The following is a 20,598-nucleotide window of genomic DNA, read 5'->3' as shown; positions in this document are numbered from 1 at the left end:
GTATATCTTTTCAAGGTTTCCCTGTGTATATCTTTTAAGGATTTCCCTGTGTATATCTTTTCAAGGTTTCCATGTGTTTATCTTTTCAGGATTTCCCTGTGTATATCTTTTAAAGGTTTCCCTGTGTATATCTATTAAAGATTTCCCTGTGTATATCTTTTGGAGATTTCCCAGTGTACACCTTTTGGAGATTTCCCTGCGTACATCTTTTGGAGATTTCCCTGTGTATATCTATTTAAGATTTCCCTTTGTATATCTCTTAAATATGTCCCTGTGTATATCTCTGAAATATTTCCCTGTGTACATCTTTTAACAATTTCCCTGTGTATATCTTTCAAATATTTCCCTGTGTATATCTCATAAATATTTCCCTGTGTATATCTATTAAATACTTCCCTTGTATATCTCTTAAATATTTCCCTGTGTATATCTTTTAACAATTTCCCTGTGTATATCTTTTGGAGATTTCCCTGTGTACATCCATTGAAGATTTCCCTGTGTACATCCATTGAAGATTTCCCTGTGTATATCGATTGAAGATTTCCCTGTGTATATTGATTGAAGATTTTCCTTTTTACATCTATTAAAGATTTCCCTGTTTACATCAATAAAGCTTTCCCTGTGTATATCTCTGAAAGGTTTCCCTGTGTAACTCTTTAATGATTTCCATGTGTACATATTTTGGAGATTTCCCTGTGTATATCTTTTGAAGGTTTCCCTGTGTATATCTATTCAAGATTTCCCTGTGTATATCTTTTAATGATTTCCATGTGTACATATTTTGGAGATTCTCCTGTGTATATCTTTTAAAGGTTTCCCTGTGTATATCTTTTAATGATTTCCCTGTGTACATATTTTGGAGATTTCCCTGTGTATATCTTTTGAAGGTTTCCCTGTGTATATCTATTAAAGATTTCCCTGTGTATATCTTTTAATGATATCCCTGTGTACATATTTTGGAGATTTTCCTGTGTATATCTTTTAAAGGTTTCCCTGTGTATATCTTTTAATGATTTCCATGTGTACATATTTTGGAGATTTTCCTGTGTATATCTTTTAAAGGTTTCCCTGTGTATATCTTTTAATGATTTCCCTGTGTACATATTTTGGAGATTTCCCTGTGTATATCTTTTGAAGGTTTCCCTGTGTATATCGATTAAAGATTTCCCTGTGTATATCTTTTAATGATATCGCTGTGTACATATTTTGGAGATTTTCCTGTGTATATCTTTTAAAGGTTTCCTGTGTATATCTTTTAATGATTTCCCTGTGTACATATTTTGGAGATTTTCCTGTGTATATCTTTTGAAGGTTTCCCTGTGTATATCTTTTAAAGGTTTCCTGTGTATATCTTTTAATGATTTCCCTGTGTACATATTTTGGAGATTTCTCTGTGTACATATTTTGGAGATTTTCCTGTGTATATCTTTTGAAGGTTTCCTGTGTATATCTTTTAATGATTTCCCTGTGTACATATTTTGGAGATTTCCCTGTGTATATCTTTTGAAGGTTTCCCTGTGTATATCTATTAAAGATTTACCTGTGTATATCTTTTAATGATATCCCTGTGTACATATTTTGGAGATTTTCCTGTGTATATCTTTTAAAGGTTTCCCTGTGTATATCTATTAAAGATTTCCCTGCGTATATCTTTTAATGATATCCCTGTGTACATATTTTGGAGATTTTCCTGTGTATATCTTTTAATGGTTTCCCTGTGTATATCTATTAAAGATTTACCTGTGTATATCTTTTAATGATATCCCTGTGTACATATTTTGGAGATTTTCCTGTGTATATCTTTTGAAGGTTTCCCTGTGTATATCTATTAAAGATTTACCTGTGTATATCTTTTAATGATATCCCTGTGTACATATTTTGGAGATTTTCCTGTGTATATCTTTTAAAGGTTTCCCTGTGTATATCTATTAAAGATTTCCCTGCGTATATCTTTTAATGATATCCCTGTGTACATATTTTGGAGATTTTCCTGTGTATATCTTTTAATGGTTTCCCTGTGTATATCTATTAAAGATTTCCCTGTGTATATCTTTTAATGATTTCCATGTGTACATATTTTGGAGATTTTCCTGTGTATATCTTTTAAAGGTTTCCCTGCGTACATATTTTTAAGGTTTCCCTGTGTATGTCTTTTAATGATTTCCCTGTGTACATATTTTGGAGATTTTTTCCTGTGTATATCTTCTAAAGGTTTCCCTGTGTATATCTTTTAATGATTTCCATATGTACATATTTTGGAGATTTTCCTGTGTATATCTTTTAAAGGTTTCCCTGTGTACATATTTTAAAGGTTTCCCTGTGTATATCTTTTTGAAATGGATCATTTAAAATACATTTACACACATATGCTTGGTATGATGGAAAAATGAAAGTTATGTGCCTATATGAGTTGAGAGTGAGATTTGTGAACCTGTGCTGTTCAGGAAATATTATTTGAAGTGGAAAAGAAGTGGAGGTGGGTTCTGCAGCTCTGCCATTGCATCTTCTCACACGTGCAGGAGAACACCGCCTATTGGCAGGTGAGGAATACTGAGAGAGAGAGACGAGCTGTCGGGTTGGGGATTAATTTACAAGGAAGGAGTTGGATCATATCTATCAATAGTCCATGAACTGAGCCCAGTATTTTCATGAATTGGTACCAAATTGCGGGATAAAACGAGACACTGCTTTTTGGATAGGTCATGACCTATAGTTTGAGAATTTATTTGCTTGCCAGCTCAAACACGTAGCTTTCTTGGAGAAATCTGCTAGGGGGCGCTTCAAGGGGGGTAAAATACCGATTTTTTTGTTGTTGTTGTTGCATATTTGTTAACTAGATGCCATGTAAAATTGTTCTAACTTCAGTGTCAAGCTGAAACTGTACTGAAAAGGGTAAAGAAAGGGAAATTTATTTGAATTTTTTAGCTGAAATGAGTAGAAATTTCAAATTTTAAACACAATTTTCTCCAGTTTTGGTTTTCTTGAAGCCAGTAACTTCATAGACCAATTCCTAAAATATTGCTGTGCAGAATATACTGAGAGGTTTTGTTTGGTCTAATACTACACCTGTTAGTTAAAATTTGAGGCATGTGATAGCGTCAAAAATTAACTGGCCGGGGGGGGGGGGGGTAGGATGTTTTAGAAGAAGTTTACACAGACTTTTACACCGTAGAAGTTTGACGTGATATCGACATTAAATTTGTACTTGTAACTGTGCATCACAGACATCCTTGCCATCACTGTATAAATCACTGAAGTCCTTAATCTTCATCATCACTTTCATCGTTATCGGAAGACTCATCATCAGAAACATCCAGAACTAAGTCACTGTCCTTCGTGTTGCTGCAATCCTTTAATCGGCATTTGTCCGTACATGGAAGGTTATTGTGTAAGCAAACGCAATCACCAGGTTCGCACGCTTTGCGGCACTCACAGAACATGAAGTCCAAAATTACCTGGGGCGCCGGCAGTCCTGTCATCCAACATATTTCAAGTCGACCATCGTCAGTTGTGCGCCAGCCATGGTTTTCTGGAGCAGGCACATAATGCTTTGGATCAAGGGATCGTCTCCATACAGCGGCCTGGTAATTTGCTCTTAGCATGTGTTGGTTAAGGGTGTTTGCACACGGTGGTAGTTGCCCAGATTCTACAACACCCTTTTTAGCGCGCCATAGATTGAAGTGTAGAGCGTTCACTTCTGTATCATGGGTTCGGGACACATACAGCTGGCATGTAAATGCCTGCAGAGTATCAACAACATCCCTATTTAATGTCCATTCACTCCCTAGCTTAGACAATGCATCCAAGAACTCCTTATTTCCTCGCATCAACTTCAGTCTCTTGATCTTGCCCATACCTGAGAATACACTGACCAAATCGCACCCTGTGAATGCGTGTAGACCCAGCAACGAATTGCCATTAAGTCCTATTCTCGCTTCAATCGTGTCAATGCTAAAGAGTCGAATCCTTCCCTTAGACGAAAGTCGCATACATAAGCGGGTGCTGATATGAGCATTGAATGCCAAGAGAAGCACAAGAATATCAGTGTCTTCGGCAACAATGACGAGTGATTTGAAACCCGATCGAGCAGCATGTGACGCATGTAGCAACACCCTAGTGTCCGCCTCCTCATGCGACAAATCAAGTTCACGCATTTCCATCACAGTATCCTGCGTAATTCGGAGGCATTTCGAATCGGCTGTTACGTAGAGTTCTTTCTCACCGATCAATGATTGTCTCTGCTGCCAGTCATTGGCAACGAATCGCGTAAGTTGACGCTTGCTTGCTGGGCTCGAGAGTATTCCTCTCCAATTTCTGACCGTGTGAGTGGGCACTATCTGTGAAAATAAGATGCCCCGGTTAGCACCACGATTGACCCTTTCCGCATCCTTGATTGATGAGTCTAAGTATATGTCAAACAACACATCTACTCTTTTACTGTCTGGGTGACTTGCGAGAGCCATCTTTAGCAGCCTCTCGGATATTTCCACAAATGTTAATTTATTTCCATCAAGTTTCTGAACAAGTCCCATACCGTCGATGATTGCTGCGGAAGGTCGAGGTGTAGTTTCCTCTGGAAGCACACCACTTTCAAGATGGTTAGCAAGTGCTGCCTTGGCGGTCTTTTTCAGAGATCCATCGTGGTTGGCCAGTGCCCAGGGTATTGTTCCCAAAGGGTGCCTCAACACTTCCTGCATGTCCAGTTGCCTACTGCAACCAATGAGGAGCATCCTTCCGAACAAGCAGTTCTCGGCCTTCAGCATGATTTCTCGATTGCCAGCAGCCAGCAGCTATTTTCTTCGTCACTTGCATTGAGGCAAAGGTTTTGAGCTTCAGCTTTGTTGAAGGGTCGTAGAACTTTTCTCCTTTACTAAGTCTTTCATCCACAAATTGCTTTGCAGCACTTCGACCGACCTGCTATGCTCTTATCAAATCCTTTTTAACACCATCTGGAACTATGATTCCAGTCGAAAGGCTGGAGATTTGCATATCTTCTCTGGCAAACGGGTGAACCCAGCTTGTTTGCAGCAATTGTGAAACTGCCTGGACATCTCTCTCATACTTTTGCATTCTACGATTTCCAAGGTCTGGGTGGCTCACTTTTCTTTCTCCTTCATCCCCGTCTGTCAACTGTCGGATTTGCCTTAACATCACGCTACGGAACTCTGCGCTAAGGTAATATCTTGCCACTGCAGATGTCTTCTTCTTCCTCTTTCGGCTTGCTCCCGTTAGGGGTCGCCACAGCGGACCGACTGTCTCCATTTCGCTCTCGTTTTGTTGTCCGCATAATGATTTGGCATAGGTTTTTACGCCGGATGCCCTTCCTGACGCAACCCTGGTCGCCTCTTACGACACACAGGGATATGGTACACCTATTCTAACCGGGGCATACACCGGGCCCAGTACAACTGGTGCTCATTTCGCCGACCTCGGAAGGATGGCAGGCTGAGTCAACCCCCTGGTGTTTTCGACTTGGTTTATATATATTTATATATTATATATATATATATATATATATATATATATATACACATTATACATATATATATATATATATATACATATACATACATATATTAATTCAGTGTCCCAACGGGGCTTGAACTCAGGACCTCTTGGGTCCCAAGCCACTGCCCTTACCACTGCGCCAACACCAGGCTTAAATCTTGCCACTGCAGATGTATTCAAACTGAATCACTTGGTTCCCCCTGCCGTCTGAGTGTCCTTATTTATGGTCTCCTCAAGCGTCTGATCCACTGGTACACGACCAAAAGGGTTATTGTCACTCAGCTGCACAGAGAATCCTCCATCCATCATCTGTTTGTATATCTCTGGATGGTCATACACCAGCCTCGACATCTGTGCGAGATACACTGACAAATACCTCGCATAATTCACTTTATCATAAGCGAAACACCAGGGTAGCAGTGACCTTACTGAATGAAGGTGGAGGGACCAGTTGCCCTCGCGTGAAGCGCGAATCATGGCTAGCAGGATTTCAACAATGTCGACATATGTCATCCAGAACGCAGCCATTGGTCCTCTCTCGTTCCGCATTTCGTCACAATACTGAGAAAACAGGTTCAGAATGTGAACTGTTGGTTGATGTGACAGCAATTTTTGCATTGTTTCACTATCTGGATTACTGGAAATGGCGCCCAACTCTTGGAGTGCGACGTCAAGAACATCTCTGAGGCTTTGTCGGGATTCTATCTCTGAGAAGAAACCCTGCCATAACAACCTGAGTAGACCCTCATACACAATCTTATGAAGACGGACTCCTCTGTTGTAGTGTCTACCATCAAGAACTTTCAATATTGAACCTTCCGCGATAATGTTGTTTTCTACAGCTAGATCACGAAGCCCTGCATCTCCAAAGCACTTGCCGAGTATTGAAAGCAGGTTACACATAGTATGGAATGTTGCCATCCGAAGAATGATTGGACTGAATCGAGCCTGGTCATTCCACACAATCTTGGCCACTTTGGCGTAGAGTGCCTGATCAAAAACACAAACTATCTCGGAGAGTTGCAATGAATTCATGGAACTCATGGCTTTAACCAGTACTTGATGCACCGTAGACATATTTGTTGCAGGTGCATTAATTGTTGGGAGGTACCCGATCGTATCCTTTGTGATTGAAGGGATGTCCTGGCGAGTCACAATATTGAAGCCGGTCCAGGCACTTATCGTTTGGCCTGTAGGTTGTTGTTGTCGCAAAAGCGACCAAACTAGGTTTTTTTCTCGAGCCAACACTGAAGCACTATCTTCAAGAACTGTCGGCTCTCCTAGGGACACTGCTGGTGGACTCTTTCTCTGGCTCGTGTAGTAAGGTGGCATGACAACGTTCTGTGTTGGCAAAGTTCTCTTCCTCTCTCTGGGAAGGTTTTCTCGTCTTGGAGGAGGTAGAGGTCCAATCACTCTAGGCTGCACAATGATACCATTTACGCGATGAGATGTTCCAGCTCCGTTTAAGGTCTCTTCCAACCGATCGATATTATCAAAAGCAAGGACTGTTGGGACATGGGGGAAAATACCGGATGGCAAGGCTGTGCCACTGTGTTCCTCCATCCATAGCTTCTCCAAACACAAGGCAGTCTCCAATTCTTCAAGTTTTGTATATGATATACCATGTCCCAGACGATTTAGCAATCGAATTGTTTCTGTATTTCCTGTAATGGACTTTACAGCCCATGGCAAGAGAATGTGTTTTGGTTGCTTGTTTCGGCCAGTGCTCACATGATAAACTATATCCTGAGCAAGGGAGTGTGTAATCCTATAGCTACGGGAACTACATTTTTGGGTGTCTGAATGCCCAGTTAGCAAGACGGTGAGGAATAGTTCAAGTGACTGGGGTATCAGAATTGAGTCCTGTGTCAGTTCTTGTGGATGCATGGGCCATTGCTGCAGGGTCTGTGCATCTTTGATATGATTCCGGAGATGCGCAGCAATTCTTGAAATGTCCCCCTTGGAATCAGAAGGATCAGCTAAAAGTAACCGCAACTGTTCTTTCATGCCAAAATTTTCCTTGGCAAGTGTTTCCTTGGTAAGGGCATTGGACGTCACCAGTACCCTGTTATTGTAGTTCACTATGAACTGAAGAGTAGACCCGAACTTTGTCTCAAGGACACGGCATATGTGCTTTTTTGTCGATGGCTATACCGAGGGTATGCATGTATTCTTCAAGTTTTAAGGTGAGTTGAGATCAGGGCACAATGGAGGGATTATCAAGAAGCAATGTTCGGATATAATCAAACAATTGTTCATAACCATCCGACTCTGCAGCCTTGTATGCTGCCTCCTCGACATTGTCCGTCTCCTGAGTTGGTTTTTCAGGTCTCATCCTTGTGTAGTATTTATAACAGGAATGGTGGTAGTGAGCCTCCGCAGCGACTATTTCCCTGGATGTCAAGGCCAAAATTCTATTGTCGATTTCGCAACTTTTTCCTGTTCTGCCGGGCATTGCAATATTTCGCACCGCAACTGACCGCAATGTTTCATCCACCCGCAATTCGCAGCATTTAACGAGTTTTTCACGTGACCGCCCCTTTGCATATTTTGACTCCCAGTCGCAAAATATACATTTGATGGGGTAAACCCGTTCAGAAACATCCGTAGATCGTCTTCGAGCTCGAGTTGGTTCTGTTATCATGGACTGCGGCAAAACACTTCCACATTGACATGCACGTTGAGTCTCAAGGTCTTTTTTGTTAGTAAAACGATTTCGGCAAGGTGTTTCGTATCTGATAGATTCTGGTACTTGTTCTATAGAATCGGAAAACTGCAAAACAGGTTCATAATTACGTATTTTTGCAGCATTAAGCAATGTTAACCATGAAGATAAGTCTTTTGGTCCAGTTAATTTTTCGACTGCAACTTCCTTTTCACAAAGAATGCAAACACTACAATCAGGCTTGTGCCTCTTTGCAGGTTGGGAGCTTGTCAGGTCCATTTTTATGCTGTTCATACTCTGCGTGCACCTGAAAAATAATGCCAAATTTAGTCTTGAGAAAAAAGTAAAATGGATACATCATTCGAAAAAATTCCATACTCATCTTCGAACCCAAATTCATTGGAGACGAAACACAAAAGAAGATTATCCATACCTCAATGATGTAGTTCTGGTGACCATCTTGGACGCCATTTTGGATTTCCAACTGATTTTGATGATCAGCAACGACACCTATACAATGTCTCACGACTCTCACAGACGACCAGTATTCATAGCATGGGTCAACATCCGTCAGGTTTTGATTATGCTGGAAAAAATAGAATTTTTTTCGAAAATCGCATTTGAAATTTGTAATTTCTATTCATTTAAGCTAAAAGATTGAAACAATTTGTCAAAATTTTACCTTTTACATTATATATATATATATATATATATATATATATATATATATATATATATATATATATATATATATATATCCTCCAACTTGATTTAGGATGATAGTCCATTGCATCTAGTTGCAAAATATGCAAAAGAAAGAAAATCAGTATTTTGTCCCCTCAAAGCACCCCTAGGGGATTTCCCCAAGAAAGCTACGCTTTTGAAATGGCAAGTAAGCGGATTCTTAAACTGGCGGTTATAACCTACTCAAAAAATGGTGTCTCGGTTTATCCCGCAATTTGGTACCAAATTTTGGTCTGGCTCATGGACTACAATTGGTAGGGACTTGTTAGCAGCCAACAGTGACTGATGATGAATAGGAATGGATTTCCACTGATATAGTGACAAGCAATGAAGGATGAAACTGAGGTGACAGAATATATATATATATATATATATATATATATATATATATATATATATATATATATATATATATATATATATATATATATATATATAAATATATATATATATATATATATAATGGATTCTGCAAACAGCTTACAACAGGTGTAATGCTTATCAGGTGTAATTAGCATGCTTGGGTTTCATGTCACTTTATAAGAAACATGGATGTAGGATCATGGAAGGGATGAACAATGATAAACATAACTCCTGTTGTAACAAGCTAACAATGCAGAGGTGTGAAACTACCAGTGGGTTTGATGGAAAATAACAAATAAGAAAAACTTTATAAGGATCATAATATTGCAAAAACTACACAATATCATGATCTTCCATCAACAATGGCTCAGAACTAAGTGAGTGAAATGTCTCATTGATATCTGCTTTTTGAATGCATACACAGATCAATTGGAAATTAATTATTTAAATGAATGTCCTCTTTTTCTCTGAGTACTATCCCATTTCACCTCAATGATCACCTCCATGCTCTCTGTGACTGGTGGCAGTTTTTTCGAGATGCACATGCTGCAGAAAAAGTGCTCAGAGAACTGCACAAACTCATCAAGATGATGATGGTCCACCCACCCGGTCCTCACAAGACTTTGCGCAAACAGATCCAGGTGCGATATTCTCGTGAGCAGTGAGACCTCCCATCCCACGACTCGATATTGTGGTTGCCTTCAATTTACAGTCCTATCTCCTCCTCCTCCTCCTCCTCCTCATTTGCATTTTATTGCTTTCCTCTGGATTGGTCATGATTAGAATTAATGTTCAGTGCTTGCCACACAGGGTATACAGGAGCGGATTGAGGAGATGGAAGTCATCGTGCAAAGCCTTTCAAACAAGTCCACAGAGATTGTGCAGCTGAAACCGAGATGTCCAGACAACTTGATCACTTCCTTACTGCCATTAAAAGCTGTCTGTGATTACACGCTGAATGGAGTAAGCACACAATATGAGACTTTCAAAATGACGTCTGAATGCTAATGAGGTCTTTGCGCATGTGCTGTGTGTGCGTTTTCAGAGACACATTTCCGATGGATGGGGCTTTTTTTCCTCCACCACCGAGGGTGAAGGAGGTTATGTTTTCACCCCTTTCTGTTGGGTGGTCGCTAGACTACCGTTATTCTCAGGTTTTCCGTCTGTCTGTATGTATGTAATGGACAGCTCTGGAGGCCAGAGGAGTCAACTGATTTTGATGAAACTTGACTGGTAGGTTCATACCATCACCTAGTTGTGTGCAAATGAGAACTGTTGCTATGGACACCACCGTTGCCAAGCAACGGGACTTTGAAATTTTTGAAAAATCATAAAAAATTAATTTTTTCGAAAATCAAAAATCGGGCCCCAAGCGACTGTGGGCAGTACATTCAGCCATATTGTCAAAAATTTCCAGCCGGATCCTATGAAAACTGTCGGAGAAGATAGACTTTGAATGAACCCTGGTCGAAAACAATAAAAAAACGAAGTTCGTTTTTATCAGAGACGATGAGTCAGATATCCATGAAACTGGTATGGTAGGTTATTGGTATGTCCTAGTTATGTGTGAGAAAGAACCGTTGCTATGGACCCCTCCGTTTCCTAGCAACGGCTGAAAAACCTCTAAATGTGGGGGTATTTTAACGAAAAAACAATCTGCAGCATTAACCCTTGAAGCAAGAATCATAAATTTTCTTGAGCTTAATCCTCAGGTCATTCCCCATCGAAAGGGCCCACGCATCAGGTTCTCTTGGGTAGTCGACTACCCATGTCCGCCTACCGGCTTGTCTGTTTGTTTGTCTGTTTATGCACAGGATATCTGAAAAGTTAGGGACGGATCAGGATGAAACTTGGTGGACATGTTGTATGTGTGGCAAGGATGAACTGATTCGATTTTGGTGAAGATCCGAATCTGGATCTGGATATGAGAATTATTTAATTTTAAAAGTGATTCTTCCCCATTGAGAGATAGGGCCAAAAACGATATAGTACTGTATAGCATGATATTTCAAAAATCTAATGGGCCCGATATGTTCTCGTGGATCAGGCATTACGTGGTGGAGGTATGCGCTCTACCGAATGCCCTTCCAGTTTAACCTGCTGTTGCTGGGGTGAAATCTGTAACTCATCTTTTTAACATAATTTTCAGCATTTAAACAAAGGAGTAGCAATTTCAAAACGGGCAAATTGATATGTTACTGGATGCAAATCAGAAGCAAGAAAATATATCAAATTTGAGATCTGTGGATGAGGTGTTGAGTATTACTACCATTTTGAGTTCCTACCATTTCCTGTTTTAATGAAAGCAAGTGGTGGCAGTGGATATAACACACACACACACACACACACACACACACACACACACACACACACACACACACACACACACACACACACACACACACACACACACACACACACACACACACACACACACACACACACACTGTTACGGATTTCAGAATCCGATCCGACGAATGCATACCAACATCCAGGTCCTCAGATAGTTATTTCCTAAAATAACTTCTCCTTTGAGCTATAGATGCAAAAATGTATCATTTTTGCTGGCACAAGCTTTGTGTATTTTCACGTCATGAAGATGTTCTTTGTCGAAGAGTTGGTAGCTGTTAGTAATGACACATTTATTGGTAAATAGATGACCCGTGAACCTGTTGGGTTCCTGTTGTGACAGCGGTTTTTGTAAAAAAAAAAAACATTTAAAAAAAAAAGAAAAAAGAAAGCTCCAGCGAACTATACTGCTGAGGTTGTTTGCATTAATCAAATAATCCCGAAGAGTACTTGACTGAATTTGGGAATTGATTTTTTAATAATTTTTTTCGTTGCCCGATTTGAACGAAACTTGATATTGCGTGTCAATGTGAAAAAAACGGAGAAACGAAAGTCGAATAAATTATTGTGTGGAATCTTCAAAACACAATTTTATTTCTTAATGAACATGGAAGTATTAGATCAAAATGGTGATGTTTATTTTATGCTGAAAAATAAATCGTTCTTTGTCTGTCTGTACTAGATGTTTGAGATTTTTAAATCAATCATTTCAAGAAAAAAAATAGATAGCTCCAGCGAACTATACCGCTGAGGTTGTTTGTATTGATCAAATTCTCCCCAAGAGTACTTGACTGAATCGGGAATTGATTTTTAAATAATTTTTTCGTTGCTCGATTTGAACGAAACTTGATACTGCACACCGCAGGAGAATGGTGAGTAAGGTGGCCCTAATATTTTTGTGCTACCGTGTATCATTTTGGCTGTATTTTGGGAACATACATACATTTAGCACCCAAACAAAGTTGAACAAAGTTGATCGGTGCAAAGCCTGAACTGTGGACAAGCACATGCTACCAAAACCCTCAAACATTGCTGCCAGTGAGTGGACTTCGAACCTTGCAGGAGTGCCTCCTGTGAACATGGCACGCTTGCTGATATATTTAATGGATGTCTGCAAATGGAAAGACATACATACATACATACATACATGATGAGAGTTTTAGTAATACATAGAAGATAGATGAAGCACGGCATCGTCTTTCCATTTGCAGACATCCATTAAATATATCAGCAAGCGTGCCATGTTCACAGGAGGCACTCCTGCAAGGTTCGAAGTCCACTCACTGGCAGCAATGTTTGAGGGTTTGGGTAGCATGTGCTTGTCCACAGTTCAGGCTTTGCACCGATCAACTTTGTTGGGAGTCTGCTGTATGGGCAGCTGTAAGATCTCAGCCCTTTTGGCGAGCTGAGAAAGTTCTCCAACCCTTTTGTAGTGCAGAGGCATGCCCCTTGCTGTCTGGTACTTTTACAAGAATTTTCGGCTTCTTTTAGAAGCTTTGTGAGCCATTGAAGGGAACTATCCTTATCTCGCACACACAATATACGTTAATATGCCCTGATGATGGCTGTTTTAGGGGTTTCTGTGCATGTGCGCCAAACATTCTGGGGTGGATTATATCATTTTGAAAGTCTCATATTTATGATTTGGCACCCCTTGATTTATTCTGCTAATCTTTGAGAAGACATCCACCAAGGCATGGAAATATATCCTTCTGTACTTGTCCCTTCCTGCTGCAGATGCTGGTGTGCCAGAGAGAGCATGTATACCTCCTCAAAGACAACAAACATCGGGTGTCCTGGTTGGTCCTTCTTCCCGGTGGGGTGGAGATCATCGTTCCCTCTGTCTGCTACATCATCCTACCACCAAACAAACATGCTATCAACATTTCCAACAGGTGATAGGCCTTTATGCCTGGTGTTGGCTTAATGGATAGGTTGGTGGGCTTGGGATCCTCTGGTCCCGAGTTGAAATCCTGCTCGGCATTTGAACTAATACCAGGTGGGGTTGCCTCAGCCTGTCATCCTTCTGAGGTCAGCAAAATGAGTACCAGCTTGCTGGGATGATTGAGCCATTCGAATATCCTGTGTCAGAGTGGTGACCCGTCCAGGATTGTGCCCAATAGCCCAGGAGACTGCTTTGGCAGCACCAACACTCTGTCCAGATTACGGTCCCAATGGATGGATGGATAGGTCTTTCATCACCAGGAGAAATGGACAAATGGATTTTCCAAGCAGGAGCAATATCACTCAAAATGTAGTCTGAACTTTCTATTTTTCACTTTATGTGAAAATAACATAAAATATACTGTAGTTCCACCAATGGACCAACAGTAATGATAACTTGTTGGTAGTTTGCTAATTTGACTCTTAGTGTGTGCATGTGTCGTGGTAATAGCAATTTCTTAGTGAAAGAAGTGGAATGAAGAAGTATCTCCGAACACCAAGAAGTTGAGTTTTATTTTATTACCTCTGCCACCAAAGGTGGATGGAGATTAAGTTTTCACTCCTGTTTGTTCCTTGCAAAATCAAAAATTTTTCAAGTATATTTGTTCGTCCATTTTGTTATTCTGTCTGTCTGTTTGTTTGTCAATTTGCCTACAGGTAACAATTTTAAACCAATCTTCACGAAACTTCACCACATGGTAGAGTTTGTCATTGGCAAGAAGCCTATTGTTTTTTTTTTGTTTGTTTGTTTTTTTTCGGTGAAAACGTCAACATAGGCCAACTTTCTAAAATTGTCAATTTTCATCCAATTGACTTGAAATTTGAAGAAAAGTTGCATATTTGGTCATTGAATTCAACCACCCATTATTGTTAAGGTCAGATTTGTTTTCTGGATTTTTGAAGTGCCATGCTCTGTACGATGTGTTTTCTTGCTTGTTTGTCTGTCTGTTTGTCAATCGCCTACAGGTCACAATTCGAAACCAATCATCATGAACCTTTACCAAGTTATAGAGGTAGTCTCAACTGAGAAGCCGATTGATTTTGAGGTCAAATGTCAAAGGTCATCTTGAAGTCGAATTTCTAAAGTCGTCATTTTTCATCTGATTGACTTGAAAGTTGAAAGCATTGTCTATCACTGAATTGGGAAACCAACGATTTGAGGTCAAAAGGTCAAAAGTCGAACTTCTAAAATCATCAATTTATATCTGAAAAATCATCAATTTTTATCTGAAAAATCATCAATTTTCATCTGATTGACTTGAAAATGAAACAGCAATTGCATAGTGCATTACTGAATTGGGAAATCAACTATTTTTTGAGACCAAAAGGTCAAGGTCAACTCAAAGGCAAACATCGAAAGTCATCAATTTTCAACTGAAAAATAGTCAATTGACATCCTATTAATTTGAAAGTTGAACAGGATTTGCATCGTCTATCACTGAATTGGGAAAGCAAACTATTTTTGAGATCAAAAGGTCAAAGGTCAACTCAAGGTCAAACTTCTAAAATCATCAATTTCAATCTGAAAAATTAATTTTAGTCCGATTGACCTGAACTTTGATTAAGATTGTCAATTTTAATCTTGATGAAACGGACAATTTGATGTATCCATGGCAACGTTCGGAGAGGGGGTGGATTTTGCAAGTATCGTGCTCTGCACGCCGTCTTTTTCTTATTTGTTTATCTGTGAGCAGGATATCTCAAAACATTGTGGATAGATTCAAACGAAACTTGGTGGACAGGTTGTGTGTGTATGTGTGAACAGGACGAATTGATTCGATTTTGGTGAAGATCCGAATCCAGATGAGAATTTTTCAAGTGATTCTTCATCATTGAGAGATAGAGCCAAAAACGATATCCAGCACGATATTTCAAAAAGTTGTGGATGAGTTATGCCAAAACTTGGTGGACAGGTGTGTGTGTGATAAGAAAGAATTGATTGAAATTTAGTTTGGTGAACATCCAAATCTGGATCGAGATATATATATAAAAAATTTTTAATGATCTTTTTTTTTACCGTTGTGAGATACAGTCGGGCCAAAAACGATGTGTAGCATGATATTTGAAAACTTGTGGATGAATTGACAAAACTTGGTGGATGAGTTGGTTCGGTGGCAAGACCAAGCTGATTATATTTTGGTTAAAGTCTGGATCCAGATCCGGCCTATCAGTGGGATACAAAATGTAAACTGTTCAGCCTGGGGGGGGGGGTATGCACTCTACCAAGTGCTGTTCTAGTTTTATAAGTTTTTATTCTTGTGGATTTTACTGTGTACTTGCATGTGTGAGTGATTTATTCAGAAAATATACAAATTTGATTTCACCTGCGATGATCAGTGTTTTTTTTTTCTGGATTATGTGTAATCCTTGAGGAAGGATTAAGACACGAGGTATATGTCCTACAAGCTGAAGTACCCGGCATTGGCAGGGGAGATTCAATGGAATATGTGTTTAAAGATTTCCTGCATGACAAATTTGGGAATGTTGGCCTTGTGCTTTCACATGAATTACCAATCTTGGGCGTTGCAAAATGCACTTGGACAGCTTTCACTTCTTTTAACTCATTTTTGTTAAAAAAAATTTTTGAATACAACAAATCACTACATAAAACCTCAACATACAATCTTCACAAAACATATTGCTCGATCGCTCCCAGGAAAATCCCAGGCAGTGTTTAAGAACATACTCACTCGAGGCCTGAAGACCAATTTTCTGTTTTTATTTATTCATTTATTTTTATCCAAACATAGTCCTCGACCTTCCTCTGGATGAAAGAGCATGCCTTGCAAAGTTTGGTTGCACTGGTTCCTTCAGGGTCCAAATGCATAAATGAACAAACAAACAAACACACAAACAAATAAACTTTCTTCTTTATATATTGAAGGGGTTAGGATTTAAAACTCTAATATACAGTACGTGCACATGTGGGCCTCTTAAACCAGAACAATGATAAAGATTTCCCTTTAATACTGTTGGTACACAGCAAGACAACAAAATGAAGGTGTGATCATAAAGCAAGCACACAGTGAAGAACTCAAGCACATAACATGGGGCAAGCATGTATCAGCACACTCAAAATGTCAGACAAGGGCACGTGACGGGTCAAGATCTGGAGATGAAAGACACGCACACATCATGCACTGGGAATAAAACTCAGAAATAAACGTACACAGTACGTACACAACTAAAGGAAACATGGTGTGTACTCGTACATGGAACATAGCTGAAGTGTGTAGTAATACACATCTATCTACTCAGTGAAGGCAGACGATGTGACTGTGCTTTCAAATTTCAAAATCATTGCTATAATGGAGCAAACATGGATGTCACCGAAACTCCAAAATTGACGTGTGGTTGAAATAGTGCCACCTTTCGTAGTAGCCGGTATTACAAATCTTTTTCTTTGTACACAAAGTCGAGGCTCGTGGAAGAGCTAGCACAATGAACATATCAGGACATAATAGGACGCACAAGGAACAGTAGAGAGAGGGAAGAAAACACCAACAGCAGAGTGGAAATCCAAGATAGAGGGAGACTTGGACAAACAATGGGTACGGGGAGGAACGGGGCAGGAGAAGATGGATACAGAAAAAATTCCAAAGAAGGAAAACTGGAAATTTGTGAGGATGGATTGGGGTAGGTTGATGAGGGTAGAAAAGATCATAGTTTTGGATTGGGGACGATCTGAGATGGTGGGCAAAGACCTGGAGAGAAAAATAGGATTGAAGAGAATGTGGAAGTTGGTTACACAGGCTATACCTTATGATATGGAGTATGATCCCTTCATCTTGTGATATGGAGAATGATATGTTGTGATCGATAAAATTTCTTTCAAAAATTATAAGGTGCATTTTCAAGACCGTGCCTCAGCACATTGCCCAGCAAAGGTGGGCCGAGAAGGGTACTCCTGCCCAGAGGGTGGGAGTGCCTACTAGTGCTGAAAATGTTGGATTTTTTGTTTTCCTTTATTCATCCTTAAATAAAACAAAAGACAATTATATTTGTCATTTTATATATCTGTCTGTGGTCTTGTTAAACTTTTTATAAGCCTTGACGTTAAGAACAAAATCATGTGTTGATAAGGTCTGTTTGACTAAGCACAGGCATTTCCTATGAGGTTGGTGTTGTTGTTGTTTTCCGATTATGCTGCTTTGAGATTTCCGGCAATCACCTGGGAATGTCTTCTTTTTTTTCCCATACTTCCGCAGGATTCAGGAAATGCTAACGGAGACCAAGATCTATTGGATTAAATGCTCTGCCGACCTCAATATCATACAATTATGGTATCTTCTACAAGAAAGAATGAGCCGAGTTATGTCGTGGACCATTGAAGAGGTACAGCTTCTGGTCATTTCATACATCTTTATCTGCAATTAATATGGGAATGCACCTGTTAGATGTCAAACTGTGATGATTACCTCAACTGATTATTTCAGTCCAATCATCATTACCACATTAGAACATCCGAATTGTGACCAACCTACGGACAGGCCAATACGAGCCATCTTTGTGAATAAACATTAGAGATTGGAGTATAGTAAGAGGCTCAAAGGATGCTTTTATATGGCTCCAGGTGCGAGGGAAGAACAGGAAAGAAGGGTTCATGATTAATTTGGAAGGGCGGGTGATATTAGGGAAGAGTATTGATTATGGAGGATTTTAATTTGCCAGGGATAGATTGGATCAAGAAACAGGGAAAGGGTAAATGAGGATTTCTGAGATGTAGTCCAGGATTTCTTTTCAAACAAGTTTGTAGATAAGGCCAGGAGGGGGAGTGTAGTTTTACACCTCTTTTTCAGAAATGAACCCGATATGGTGGAGGAGGTGGAGGTAAGAGTGAATTTATGGACAAGTGAGCATAACATAGTGTTTCATAGTATTCTGTTAAGAGTTGGAGTTCAGGATAGGAAAATAAGATAATTCGATTTCAAGAAGGCAAACTTTGAGGGTAGAAAGACATAGATAGGTGCTCTAGATTGGGACAAACTAACAGGAGGGCAATCGGTATCAGAGAAATGGAAAACCATCAAGCAGCAAATGTTAAGTGCAAAGGGTATGTATGTTCCAGTGAGGTATAAACCTACATGTAGAAAGAGACCAGAGTGGTTGAACATGGGGGGGGGGGGTTAGGAGTTAGCAACCAGCAAGCAAGAGTTAGGAGCGGTTAATGGGGGTAATAAAGATAATGGGTCAGGATAGGGGATGATAGGAGGTAGCAGTATAATGCCTAATTGAAGCTTTGGAGCGAAGAGTGGGAAAGAGTGGCCTCTGGAAGGTGGTTACATCCTGTGGATGGGAGAAATGAGGAATTAAAAAGTTGAGGTGGCAGTCAGCCTGGATTTTGGAAGTTTAACCAGAAGGGGGTTACCTGTGAATCCTGGAGTTACTGGAGAATGGCAGATCTGAACCCTGCTCAGGTGGCAGAATTGCACTTTACATGAAGAATTCAATTTCTCACTTCCCTTGGACTGACATTACACCTCCCAAACCCTAAAAGTACCTTTGGCTCTGACTTCACCTCGCCTCCAGACTCTTGTCTGTCTGTCTTGTATGTGCATCCTCCATTCAGTGACGACTCCATCTTCATCTGTCTCAGACAACATGGACCAACTTTTATCCACTCATCCCAACACTCTCTTCCTCATATGCGGTGATTTCAATTGTCACCATGCAACTTGGCTGGGTGTTGGTACCTCTCTCACCAGCCATGGCATTTCAGCAAAGGACTTTTTTTAAACTCCATGGGACTGACTCAATCTGTGAATTTTCTGACCTGAATTTCTCCCAATATCAAATCCTCCTTTCTGGACTTGGTGATGATAAAGTTAACTGCAAATGTCACCTGCTCTTCAACTGCTCCATTTGGTTCATCTGATCATTGTGCATGTGAGAATCATCATCTCTCTGGCGATTCTCAGAGAGCTACTTCAATGCTGGAGAGTCTGGTAGTTCACTCAGGTGGATTGGCAGGGACTGCAAGCAATCATCTCACTTCTAGACTGGTCTCCCACATCTACTGCCCCTGATGTTAACCCAATTTGGGAATTCTTCCACAGAAACCTGCTCTCTCATGCACAGATTCACCCCATCTTGTCCTCAATTATCCTACTCCTCTTCCCACCTATGATACACTGATTCCTGTGGTGAGATAGTTGCTCTGAAACAACTTGCTTTGTCTTCATGGAAGGCTAATCGGACGGAAGGTCATCTCAGTACATTCCACAAAGCTCGCAACGAGTACGTGTTTACTTTCAGGAGAGCCAGAAAGCATCTGTCAAACCTCAAGAATAAACTTTCAAACTTGTCTCCCTCCTCTAAAACCTGGTGGTACCTTGATAAGTTTGTTTCTGGTGTATGCTACTCTTTCATCGCTTCCCTCTCTTCAAATGGCACCACAGCTGACTCCACTCATGAGAAGGCCGAATGCCTCAATGCTGTGTTTGCTTCCAAATCTTCCATCCCTAACTCCTCGCTCTCTGAAACCACACTACCCAGTTACACTCAACTGCTCCTGGACTCTGTGTCTTTAGCACTTGAGAAGGTGGATAAGTTTCTTGCAACCTTCGACTCTGATTCTTCAACTGGACAGGATGGCATCAGCTTACGTGTCCAAAAACCTGCTCTGCTGTTCCTTCCAAGCCTCTTTATGCTCTTTTCACCGCATAATTTGCCATAGGTCATCTCCCATCTCCGAGGAAATCTGCCAACATCACTACATTACATAAAAAAGTGCAAAAAGCAATCCCTTCAACTACAGACCTATTAGATTACTTCCACTCATCAGCAAGGTCATGGAATCCATCATCGCAGTTGATATGAAATCTATCCTTTTCCCCAATGGCCTCATCTCAGATCACCTTGGACATGCTGCTCTGACTCTTCGAACAATGGATGGAGGCCCTCAATGTCAGACATTAGATCTGGGCCGTCTCTTGACATACATTTATATAGTCCCCAAGGCCTACTGACTTCTTCTTCTTTCATAGCCAACGTGTGGCTCTCAATGGAATCCTTTCATCTACTCT

General features: G+C 40.2%; 1 protein-coding gene across 1 annotated transcript in view; it reads left to right on the top strand.

The window, feature by feature from the left end:
* The window catches only part of LOC147013209 (uncharacterized), a 101,541-nt gene that overhangs the window by 55,840 nt on the left and 25,103 nt on the right, over positions 1-20,598 (top strand). The window contains exons 7-11 of the mRNA XM_085854846.1: positions 2,445-2,540; positions 9,808-9,921; positions 10,091-10,243; positions 13,367-13,524; positions 17,782-17,908. Coding sequence (XP_085710972.1) covers positions 2,445-2,540; positions 9,808-9,921; positions 10,091-10,243; positions 13,367-13,524; positions 17,782-17,908 — 648 coding nt within the window. The remainder of the gene's footprint in view (positions 1-2,444; positions 2,541-9,807; positions 9,922-10,090; positions 10,244-13,366; positions 13,525-17,781; positions 17,909-20,598) is intronic.

Source organism: Eptatretus burgeri, chromosome 14, assembly GCF_056783735.1.
Source record: "Eptatretus burgeri isolate ZD-2024b chromosome 14, Ebu_testis_v1, whole genome shotgun sequence".
NCBI classification, from domain to species: Eukaryota; Metazoa; Chordata; class Myxini; order Myxiniformes; family Myxinidae; genus Eptatretus; species Eptatretus burgeri.
This window is presented reverse-complemented; position numbering and strand designations above follow the sequence as displayed.